Raw genomic sequence first — 12,805 nt, forward strand, 5'->3', positions numbered from 1 at the left:
TAACTTTTCACCATTGAATAGGTGTCGAAAAAAGGGCAGAATTGGGGTTTAGGGGTGCAGGCTTAAAAAAAATAGCCTCCACCCCTGAGATTGACATTTAAAAAAGAACTGTGTCAAAAAAAGTTTTTAAAAAAAATAGGGACACCCCAAAAAATTAATTAAAAAATTGGGGTGCAAAAAAAAAAAATGGGAAAAAATTGTTAAACAATAGCGAAATAGGTTCAGGGCTATTCTGCAAGTATGCGGCAGGTGTTTTCTAGAATAGAATTATAGCGGCATGTGCACAAATGCAGAATTATTAAAAACTGACTTTAGGGACTTAAAAATATGCTAGTACCCATTTTCATTAGGGATGTGCAGGCTCGGATAGGTTCGAGTTTGCACGTTGAGTTCGGATGTTTCCCTCCAAAAAAACGGAACTCAGAAAGAGGCAAAACGTCATCTTGCATGGACGATCATCATCATTCCTGGACTTGTCCAGGAATGATGATGTTCGTCCATGCAAGATGACGTTTTGCCTCTTTCTGAGTTCCGTTTTTTTGGAGGGAAACATCCGAACTCAACGTGCAAACTCGAACCTATCCGAGCCTGCACATCCCTAATTTTCATGTACCCCAAATTTGATGGGACCACTTAAAAAAACGAAAAAAATAACCTAAGTGCTCTTCTGCATCACTTCTTCAATGTCTGTAAAAAAACACCTGCTGCGGCTATTTAAATCCCCGACTGTCAATTAAAGGCTAAAACGGGGGTACCCATAGTGTTCCCCCCATGTTTTTACAACTTTAGGGGGGTCTTACAATTATTTTAAGGAAAAATTCGTAACTTTACGCAAATCCAACTTCGGAGTTTCCCGTTTTCGTTCATTTTATTTTGAATACGGGGATAAGCGGGAGCGCACCATACCTTTACGCAGGAAAAAACTCTGATATGAAACGTTAACTTCGCCAGGGAAGTTAACCTTTCATATTGAATACCCCTCTAGATATTATTGCCTGTATATACCCGATAATGGGCGGTATGAACTGCACCGTGGATGCGATGCTTAGTACATCCCGTCCTCAAAAGTTTCATACATCTCCCCTATAGAGAAACTTTAACACTTACCTCAGATGGCTTACGATATTCTACAATCTTACCAGTGTTATCCTAGACCTGGTACCGCATTCACTCTCAGCACATGGTATTCTCAATTCATACAATGTGCGTTCATCATAAAACAAACTGTAGTACTTATTCATTGAATATATCTATGTATATGATACATACTACAAAACGTTATAAGGAACAGTATGATCGTGCATACATTCTCCTCCTTGGCATCAAGAGATCTGGATATCATCTTATCTCATCATAGCTGTTTCTAGTTGTATACAAGCTGGCAGATTGGTAAAGCCAGACTAATAAATGTTGACATCTAATTGGTTGCTATGAGTTGCATCAGGTTATTGTTCTTTGTCTCATATTATTAAACGTTTAGTATTTTTCAAGCATAGATTCTCTCCCAATCTATATTACAATACCCAATTCCTCAAGTCTGACATATCAATGTACTTGAAAAGAAGCTTGTAATCATAGCAGCATAATTCAATGCAAACCTGAGTCTAGCTATCCTACAAGAACAACTTCACAATGAGTACAATGAAGAAAAGAAGATGCATAGTTGTATGCTCTGTATATATGACAAAGCTCATTACACACAAGAATAGGGCCCACAGGGTCCAGATAGAGGGCGGGATGCATGACCCATCGCACTTGGTATGAGATACATTCTGCTGGTCTTCGCATGCATGCCGTCATTGGTAACGCCGGTATGCATGACGATCACTGCAAAAAACCACTCTGTCGGTAAGAGCGGCCCTTTGCGATGGAGGGACTTCCGTGTCTATGACCCAGAAGCCCCTATGACGTCCTTCTCAGCATGCGTAGAAGGACACAAGTGCCGCGGGGGGTGCTGGGAGGGATCCGATTGGCGCGCAGAGAAAAAAACAGGTGTGGCCTCGCTGGAAAGAGGCGTGACCACACAATAGTACCTTCACTTCAAAGGATGCCACACAATAGTGCATCTTAGTCACATTACACCGCACGGTAGAACCCCTTAATCACATTACACCGCACAGTAGTGTCCCTTATTCACGTTACATCACACAGTAGTGCCCCTTATTCACATTACACCACACAGAGCCCATTCACATTACACCACACAGAGCCCATTCACGTTATGCCACACAGTTGTACCCCTAATAAACATTATGCCACACAGTTGTAGTGCACTTATATATTATGCCACACAGTAGTAGTGCCCCTTATACATTATACACAGTAATGGCCCCTTACACATTATGCCACACACAGTATTGCCCCTTACATATTATACCACACCCCCTGCAACTCTTCCTGAGTGTCTATTGCAGCCTCTCACCTCCCCCTGTGTCCGTCCAGCAGCCTCTATTCTTCACCTGTATGCTCTCATCAGCTGGTGAATTTGGTGTCAGGCCGCCATCACTTGCATGCAGCCAAAGCCATGGGGAAACAACGCCGCCGTAATTTTTAATCTGGCGCCGTTTGCGAGCCAATCGGAACTCTTGGACCCGGCAGACAATCAGCAGCAGCTGCCATTCCGCAAGTTGTGACTGTCTCGCATCCCTCGCCTGATTAAAAATTACACCGGCATTGTTTCTCAAGAGCTGCTGTGGCTGAGTGCAGATGCTGGTGGCCTGGCAAATAATCAGTGCCGCGAGGGGGGCACCGGGCCCCTCTCAGCATCACTGGCCAGACCGGCCCATCTGGCCATCAGTCCTTCTAGCATTTGTCAGAACTGCCAGATTGGCAGTCCAGCCCTGTCAGGAGGGGAGTGCCGGGATTGGAGAGATCCACAGTGGCAGAACTCCTGGAAGCCATGGAAGCATTGTCATTCAAGCACCAGCTGTCAGAGGGGCACAGAGATCCAACTGTAACCACAGCCTGCACCCTGCTGATCACTGCAGCAGTGGTTATAGATGGATCTATTCTATCCATAATAGTGGGGTCTGTTCGGGTAGCATCTTGCCAGTGGCTGCCTGGTACAATAATTTTTAATTTTTTTTTTAAATTGAGACAAGGTGCGTGTGACGTCATGTATGCCACACTACTGACACAGGAGCTGTCCATAGCACAAAAAAGAGCAGAAGTCACAGGTAACTGAATGTGGGCTTCAGGGGACTGGATTCAGGGGCTGTTTGGAGAGACAGCAGGGATGCTGGCTGGAGAGACAGAAGGGGTGCTGGCTGGAGAGACATAAGGGGTGCTGGCTGGAGAGACATAAGGGGTGCTGGCTGGAACTAGGGAGACACTGTGGGGCTGAAGATGTAGAACATGGGTGGTGGTCTGCCTATTTTGTCAGTCCCGGGCCCCACAATTTCTGATGGAAGCCCTGCTTACCCTATTTCTACCCCAGCAATCACACACACACTTATTTCAGAAAACAGTGAGACTTTCTGGCTGCAGCTCCTCCCTGTAAGTCTTACAGCTGCTGATCAGTCCGTGTAGCCCAACCCCATGCTCAGACGCAACTATCTCTCCCTCTCCTCTCCTGAAGTTCTAACAGCCCTGCGGGAGCCGGAAGGAGACTGCAGAGAATGAGCCAGGCGCACCGCTTATAAAAACACTGCAGCAGGTGCCCGGCAAATGGACATTGCAGTGGCGGACGGTCCTGCCCCCAGGGCAGCCTGCACTTGCCGCACCACCCTAGTTATGGCCCTGTTACCTAATTTATGCTATATACCTTTAAAAGCGTTCACTTGTTCACATAAAAAAGTGATATTTTAAAATGTATGAATAAAAACAAAACCTCTTGAATCTATACAAGTGTGGGCATTGTAATAATAAAACAAATAACAAATGAAGTAACCTAACACTCCAATTCCTCGAGTAAACGTTGAACATTAAGCAGTCCCGTCCAGTTTCCTAATTGTAAACTATTCCCTTGCGATTTTGCGAGTCAATCACTCAAGGACAAGTGACATTCTCATGCTTCTGTGTGAATAGATGCATCATGCACAGAAAGAGCATGCACCATTTCACGTTATGCCAATTTAAACAATGAACATAAAAAAAATGTAAAAAAAGTCAGAACACAAATAATAAGTTGGAAAAATGTGGGGCCCCCTGCCAGTCGGAGGCCGGGGAAATCCCCCCCATCGCCCCTGTGTACGATATAATGCAAAACTGGGTTGCCAAATGTGTACACACCGCCATAAGATTTTATACAGATAAATAAATAAAACTATGTTTGGTTAATTAGAACTGAAAAGACCACCACTCCTAATAATATTCCGCTCTTCTCTGGTCTGTCATTCGCATTGTTTAACTCCACCAGGGTGGAATGGAATTGGAAGAGGGTATGCTGCAGAACTGTGAGAATTAGGTCCTCAAGGCAAATAATATAACTGGATATTGTTGTCTTTTCAGAAAAAAAGTTAGGGTCACAAGCAATGGTACTTTCATGAGAAAATAGGCCATGGTCAGACTACTAGGTAACGTAATACATAAGACATACAGGGGCAGCATATTAAAGTTCTAGGCAAACAAGACATGATTGCATACACTAGATTTAAAAGCTACATGGGTCATACACACTTTGGATCTCCTCACATTTATTTATTTTTCTGGGGTAGGGAGATTGTATTAAAGAGTAATTAAAGATCACATTTTCATCTCCTGGGGAATATATTCCAGGTGACCTGCATTAGATGAGGAAGTGCAGGGATTTACATTATCATCTTAATTTTGAATCATTATTATACATATTTAGTGTTGTCATTCAAGTATATTTTAAGATTTTATATTTTGCTTTTTAATTCAAGGGGATTTACAGATCAATAAAAGTTTACATTTTATTGTGTGAGTTATTTGTTTTGAAGTAAACTCCTGAGTAGACTCACAATTACATCCCCTGGGGGACATTTCTCATTTTACCCTAGGAGTGGCTCATCATAAGTAGCTATTTTATTTCCATTCTTCATGTATGTTTAGCTCAACATACTATTGTATGTCACAACATTTTTCTGATGGGAAAACAATACTTAGTGAGTGTAAGGGTATTAGTGAGATTTATTGATGTATCTAGTACAGAAGTTCCCAAATGCAGTCCTCAAAACACACCAACAGCTCAGGTTTTAGGGATATCCATGGTTGAGCACAGGTGGTTACAACAAATTCACAGGTACTAATTAAGTTACCTGTGGTCAAGCATGGATATCCTTAAAACATGGACTGTAATACTGGGTACACACTGGTAGATATATTGGCCAGAAGGAAGATGATGGTTGTTCAGTGTGTATGAACAACCATCATCTGCAGATGTATTTGCTAGGTGTGTACCCAGCTTTAGGGTGCCCTGAGGACTGAGTTTGGGACCCTCTGATCTAGTAGTTTGGGAAAGATTCCTGGACTGCACACCCTGAATATATATAATGGGAGGTGCTACCTGATGAGACTAATTGCAGGCACAGAAACAGACAAATCTCAGGTGCACAACTCCCAATTATTGATAATATATAAATGCAATAAAATTTTGCAATCAATAGAGGTTTTTAGCATAATCATGGCCAAGGTTATGGACCTACCCACCATATCCAGGTAACCTCTTTAGGGTAGGTCCCTAACATACTAGGGTTCAAATCCAGAGCGCAGGACCCCCCCCAAACCGGCCCAGCCAAGCTGCCCCAGGGCACCGCCATAGTAAGAAAAGTGCAGTGTAAGAGATAGTTAAGAGCAGCCGCAGCTGCATATAAAGAATGAAATAAAAAAGTGAAGTACATATATATTAAACAAACAGTGAAGGGTTAAAATGTGTTATAAAAGAAAAATGTGTTATAATGCGGTGCCCTGAAACAGATCAACCAAAGCAATCCAGGGGGACCCACGCCCCAAAAATGAACCAAAGTTGCACTACAGTATATAGTGGTGGGTAGGTCCATAACCCTGGGCATGATTATGCTAAAAACCTCTATTGATTGCAAAATTTTATTGCATTTATATATATTATTAATAATTTGGAGTTGTGCACCTGAAATTTGTCTGTTTCTGTGCCTGCAATTAGTCTCAACAGGTAGCACCTCCCATTATATATATATTCAGTGTGTGCAGTCCAGGAATCTTTCCCATATACTCCATTTAATGTTCTTTATTGCACATCTGAGGGAAAGGAGACGCTCTCAGTTTGGATTAGCACCATTCCTTATTGGTTTAAAAGCATGGAGTCTGACAATAAGCAAATAACAACGTTTAGAGTTACCAAGACAAGTAAGACAACAACAAAAAGTGAGTGTAACTAAACAAATAATGTCTTAATCAAAAAAGTAATAAACACAATAAAAAATAAATGGAAACAAAAAAAGCGCATTCAAAAGCCTGTAGACTAATAAAAAAAGATTAGAAAGTGACTGATACCATAATAAGTTTTGCCTTTCAAGAGCTCTATGATGAGCTTATACAGTGGAGACTTTGAATATAAATGTTTCTTTTGCACCAAACTTTAATTTAGCAAATACTAGCACAGTCACATGCACTGCACAATCTAATCGAAATTCACCAAAGTTCTGTTTATGGAAATTAGAGCTAATGTAGTTGGAAATCCTTACATCATCTGTCAATTCCTCCACAACGTGATCTGCTTATACCAAAGCAGCTTTAAAGAATTTGCAGAATCCGACTGATCTGTAACTTGGAGGTCTATTCATCATTGGGGGCAGTATGACCCCTGAAGATGAAGTATCCACCTCGCCGCGGGGAATACTTATCACTAGAGCAATTCAGTATTGCGATCGCTACTTACCTGTCCCCGTCTTCTGACCTGAGGGTACACATGCGTAAAGCCGCTGGAGAGGCAGTGAGGAGGCGGCGGCGGGATCCCACTTCGCATCCCCAGAACTCCTTCCTGTAGGAAGGAACAGGGCTCTGAGAATAATCTGAAGATGGCTTTTGTTCTCGCAGGCAATGTGCTGAATACTGATGATGAATGGCTCATTACCTCAAATATGCGGAACTAGCATTTCTGCATGTGCAACTGGCCATTATGAGATGAATGGACCCCTTGTAGTTTTGTTTCTCATCAATCAAGGACTAGGAAGCATAGCCGCGATTATTAATTATCCGTATCGCGGCAGATATTTTTATTTTTAATGAAAATATGCCTGCTATATACCAAGATCGTGGTAACCGTTGTCCCTGCGAGTTATATCCCCGGCACTTAGTAGAAGTCTTTCATGATTGTGAAAGACTTCTCCGGGGGAAAGCTGACACTGCGCATGCACACAGTGTCAGTTTCCGGGACAGACCGGAGGTTGCGGAGAGTGATCGACTAAATCTCTCTCCTGCGGTTATGCTTCCATAGGCTTAAAGCAGTTTACACACCATATAAAGATGGTGTAAACTACCAGGGCCAAACTCCGAAGAGCTTTGCTTTTTGGAGTTTGGTACATAAGCTGAGATCGTAGTCCCCACTGATAATAATGTGGACTGTGATCTGCAGTGCTAATTAATTTCTGTGAAATCTCCTGCATTGTGCTATAAGTACATAGTTACACTACAGAAAATTATGCAGAAACTGCAGCTTCCACATAATTGTATGAAAAAAAAGCTTGATTACTAGGCCCCATAATGCTCCTATGTATTAATAATTATGGTATTGCCATGCTTTTTATCAAGTAAATATCACTCCTAGGTATGAAATGGATTTTGCAGGGATAGCGTTTGGAAGAACACACTGTCCCTGCAAAGATCTTGGCAGCGAAGGGATATTTATCAGTGTTGTCCCTCCCAACAGTGTCACCCAGTGCGGGGAGGGACGTTGTGTTGCGCGGTGAAACTGCGTGGTGCCAAAAGGGGTGTGGCCTTGTGGGAAGGGACGTGGCCTCGCTGCCGAACCCCCGTGGTCCCGTTATCACTGGGAGGCAGGGGGGGGGGGGTGCCGGAGGTGCGTGCAGTGCCGGTTGGTTCCCTCACAGTGTCAGGAGCTGAGTGCTGCACTTACAGTGCAGCCACCCGGCTCCTGTCACTGAGGGGGAGTCTCTCTGCACCTTGGTGTAACCCCTCGGCGGGTGACACCCTTGTGACGCTACTGATTCCTATCACTTTCGTGGCTTGTACGATACTGCGCATGTGAGGCAGGTTAATTTTTCAAAAATCTTTGGTGGAGGATAGAAACCATGGGAGAGAGATTTGAAAACTTGGAAAGGCTACACTCTGCAGAGCTTGGTACATTGGGTCAGACAACAGTTCCCAATGAGAATAATATGAGACTAGAGGTCTCCTCCTCTAGACACTGCAGCAGATAGGAACCAGAAGGAGTAGGAGATGTGAAAGTGTGCTGACAAGGCTGAGCAGTGTATAGATGTCACAGAATAAGGAAGCTAGCGGCTAAATCAAATAGTTGAAGGGATGTTAATCCAGATTAGGTACGGGATGCCGGCATTTGGGATCCTGGTGGTCAGAATCCCTCCCCCCAATCCCATTACTTACCTCCGGTTTCCGACCGCCGGAATCCCCGCTCTTGGGATATTAAACGTATCCAGTTAATCCATAGACACGTAATGAAAAAGTCTAAAAACTCACTGATAGCAGACAGTGTACATTTTAATTCCATCTAGGCTTTCTCCATGTATTTTTAGTGCCATTCTAAAACAAATTACTGTATGGACAAGAATATGTTATATTTAGACCATAATATACTGTAAGCTACACACTGCATTAATGTTTAGCATAATAACTGGAAATATTTGCTGAAGATACACGTGATCATTCATTAAAAGGCAAATACAGTACAAGTCAGCTGCAATTTTCTAAAACATTATCTTTAAGGGGCAGAAGTACTAAGCTCTGAAAAGTGATACATTGGAGAGTGATAAACTAACAACCAATCAGCTCCTAACTGTCATTTTTCAAACACAGCCTGTAACATAACAGTTAGGAGGTGAGTGGCTGGCAGTTTATCACTTTCCAGAGCTTAGTACAACTTCTGCTAAGTGATTTAGGAGTAGATGAAAGTATAAATAAGGAGAAGCACATGAGGGAAGAGGACCCTGCTCGTGACCACTTACATTCTAAAGGGGAGAGGCACACAAACAGGCGTGACACAGATGGAGTAGACAGGGAGGAAGGAGCATGTAGCAGCGGCTTAGGAAGAGAGCTGGAAGGCTTTGATGAAGTAGTGGGTCTTGAGAGCCCATTTGAAGATTTGAAGAGAGGTGCAGAGTCTGATAGGGAGAGAGAAAGAGTTCTAGAGGTAGGGAGTAGCACAGGTAAGGTCTTGGAGGCGGCAGTGGGGGGAATTAATCAGTTGGCAGACGAGGCACTATGCATTTGTTGAGCAAAGTGAGCAGGTGGGCATACCGTGTAGGGCTTGTAGGTGAGGGAAGGTTTGGAGAGGATGATGAGCCGAACAGCAGCATTTAGAACAGATTGGAGCGGAGAGAGGTGGGAGTCAGGGAGGCCAGATAGGAGGAAGTTACAGTTGTCCAATCGGGAGATGAGCAGTGAGTGAATGAGGGTATTAGTAGCATCCTGAGAGAGAAAAGGTCTGATCCTGGAAATATTTTTGAAATGTAAATGACAGGACTGCGAGAGATGCTGAATGTGTGGTTTGAAGGAGAGAGGACATTGTTGTGCCATCAATTGATAACAAAATTGTGGGAAGTGAGTGTATGTGGGAGGGTGGGAAGATGTTCAGCTCAGTCTTAGACATGTTAAGTTTAAGAGAGCATTGGGACATCCAGGAAGAGATAGCAAAAAGGCAGCTGGAGATACGAGTGAGGAGAGAGGGGGAGTGGTCAGGGGAGGAAATGTAGAGTATCATCCATATAGCGATGATATTAGAGGTGAAAAGAGCTGATGAGTTCACCTAAAGAGGACGTATATAGAAGTAGAACAGGAGGGGTCCAAGAATAGAACCTTGGGGAACACCTACTGTTAGTGAAAGTGGGGGGAAGAGGAGTCATGAGAATAGACAGGGAAAAAAACGGTCAGAGAGGTAGGAGGACAACCAGGAGAGGGCAGTATCGCATACACCAAGGGAGTGAAGGATTTGCAGAAGTAGAGGGTGGTCCAAAGTGCCCAATGCACCTAAAAGGTCAAGTAAAAATTAGAATAATGGCCCTTGAATTTGGCAACAAGGAGGTCATTGTTGGACTTTTGTGAGGGCAGTTTCAGTGGAGTGGAGAGAATGGAATCCAGACTGAAATGAGTTGATGGGGGAGTGGGAGAAAAGAAAGGCAGTAAGGCGGTTGTAAACAATATGCTTAAGTTGTTTGGAGGCAAAAGGGAGGAAAGAGTGTTAGGATCAAAGGTAGCTTTTTTTTAAGAATGGGGGAGACAAGGGCATGTTTGAATGCAGAAGGGACAGTGCCAAATGAGATGGAAAGATTGAGGAGGTGGGCAAGATGGGAACAGGCAGAAGGAAAGAGGTAGCGGAGGAGGTGGGAAGGGATATGTTCAAGGGGGGAGGTGGAAGGGGGGAGGGGCACCATATGTGGGCTATGACTTCCTCTCCAGATTCAGGGAAAGAGGATGTCATTGTTGGTAAGCTGGATGGGGAGGGGTAGTCTGGGAAAGGAGGGGTGGAGTGCTGAGGGTCTGGTGGGATATGATGTCCTGATGTGTATGTTATATGTTCTCTCTATGCTTTTGTGGGTTTCACCTGCCTCTCTCCTTTTCCTCCGATGGTCCAAAGACCTATTTGAAAGTGAAATGGCTCTAGCATGTGTGCCTGTGGGAAGAACAATACACTGTAAAAGATTGTGTTAAAAATAATTTTATTATTCTAGCTGTTATAATGGAACATCACTTACAACCACTTCTTGTGATTTATTTATAGAACCAGACTTGTCCCAGCCACCATGCTATGAAGAGGCACTGCTCATGGCAGAACCGCCACCACCCTACAGTGAGGTTCTCACTGACACACGAGGCATCTACAGGAAGATCCTCAGTCCTTTTCTTACTGTTCAGGATGAGCTTGTGAAACCAGAACTACCCCTGAGCCATAAACAACATCTGGCAGGACCACCACATACCCAACCTCTTCCAGGAGCTCTAAGCTCACAGATTCCACCAAATCCTCCTCAAGAAGCACAGAGAGTGAGACGACCGTCCTGGTCAGGCTCTGAAATTGGAAGTGGGGGACTGCACAGACTGCCTAGGGGATGCCAGCTGATCTTCCCCATTCCTCTTCTGGGCAGGACTACAGCTGTTTAAAACAACCTACAAGGGCGGATCATATGTCTCCTAGTTGCTGTGGTCCAAATAACTTATGGAGAGATTTGGGTGGGCTGCAAACATTACAAAATAACAGTACAGATACTGTTACGTTTAGCATTTACATTTGATCTGCACTTGACGTTCTAAAAATAATTGTAATGGGCCATATTTGTGTCACACTTACAAATGGGATAACGGGGATGCCAAACCACTTGGAGAAGTGCATCTAGTATGCTCACTGAGAATTCTGATGTACAGCCTGGACCTGATCTCCAGAGACACTTACAGACTGCGAGACATCTTTAATTTATATTTTTAGTTGCACTTACAGTTTGTGGGATTAAAATATGGCAGCCATAGCGTGTATGTCAGCTGCCGACTAGGTCATGGTATCCATTTCTGTATGTTGTACATACTGTGTGTGTAAGAGAGGGTTCTGTTCTCCATTTCAAGATGTTCAATACAATTATTCTGAAAGGGCTTCACTTTGAACATTTTGGAGGTACTGTGGATGCTGAACTGATCTGTACAGTAATACATAACTCAGCATTTCATTTTATATCAGTATTCTAAATGAAGATTTGAATGTGATACACTCCAAACCAATGCAGTTATCTTTCACGTAAAAGGGAAAAAAACACCCTAAATAAACAAAAAGAAAATTGTGCGAAACAAAACTGCAGCATGAAGCTGTTCATGGATGTATAAAATGCTTACCAGGTGTCATCATGATTATGTCAAACAATATTTGGAAAAGAAGAATATGAATGCACACACTAATGTCAAGGTACTGTATATCCCTAGAAGTGCTGATATTTATCATTTTTACTTTTTATTTATATGGTACCACAAGGTGTCCGCAGAGCCATATGGAGATTAAAGAATGTTATACATCAGTACATGGATAACACAGGGTAACAATCAAAAAGATACAACCGAAAGCAGGGTGGAGTATGTAGGAAATAAACAAATGCAAGTGGTGATAAGTCATGAGCAAAGGCATACAGTAGTAAATAGGGTTGATGTGCAAATAAGTAAATGGCACCATTTGAAAACTGTTCTCTAAAATGCAAATATTGATACTGAAATAAACACACGCTGGAAGCACAAATTAGAGAGACAAGCTAAACATCAATATGACATCGTCTGGGTTATCGTTTGTTCTGTGTATCCACATGCTCCAACAGGTAAACAATGCTCTGCTCCTGGACTTCCCACCTAATTTATGATTGCAGTCACCTGTGTTGAACTAGTTAATTGATGAGACAGGTGCTTTAACACAGGTCTATGCAATCATATAAGAGGGAAGTCCAGAAGCAGAGCATGTTGTACCTGGTGAAAAGGGTCATGTCTGTATCAATAAGCACCTTTGTGGCATCATAGCCATTTTTTAACAGAACTGGTGGGCCCAGTACAAATTATACAGACAGGACCCCCACCTCCTCGATTAAATCCCCCCCCCTTCCATGGGTGTAGCCACTTGCCGTAAAAAAAAAAAAAAAAAAACATTGCCCCTTAGGTCTCCTAAAATGCCATCATATATCCCAATGCATGCACCAGCATATTTAAT

At 43.1% G+C, this 12,805-nt stretch overlaps 1 protein-coding gene across 6 annotated transcripts in view; it reads left to right on the forward strand.

Moving 5' to 3' along the window:
• The window catches only part of PRR7 (proline rich 7, synaptic), a 114,937-nt gene that overhangs the window by 41,681 nt on the left and 60,451 nt on the right, over positions 1-12,805 (forward strand). For 5 of the 6 annotated variants that reach the window (XM_088465463.1, XM_088465465.1, XM_088465464.1 and 2 more), the window contains exon 3: positions 10,853-12,380. In XM_088465463.1, coding sequence (XP_088321589.1) covers positions 10,853-11,232 — 380 coding nt within the window. In that variant the 3' untranslated portion in view covers positions 11,233-12,380. Of the gene's footprint in view, positions 1-10,852; positions 12,381-12,805 lie in introns of those variants that run through there. The other variant, XR_015876515.1, reaches the window with a different exon arrangement.

The sequence above is a fragment of the Taudactylus pleione genome, unplaced genomic scaffold (assembly GCF_031769625.1).
Source record: "Taudactylus pleione unplaced genomic scaffold, aTauple2 ptg001990l, whole genome shotgun sequence".
Classification (NCBI taxonomy): domain Eukaryota; kingdom Metazoa; phylum Chordata; class Amphibia; order Anura; family Myobatrachidae; genus Taudactylus; species Taudactylus pleione.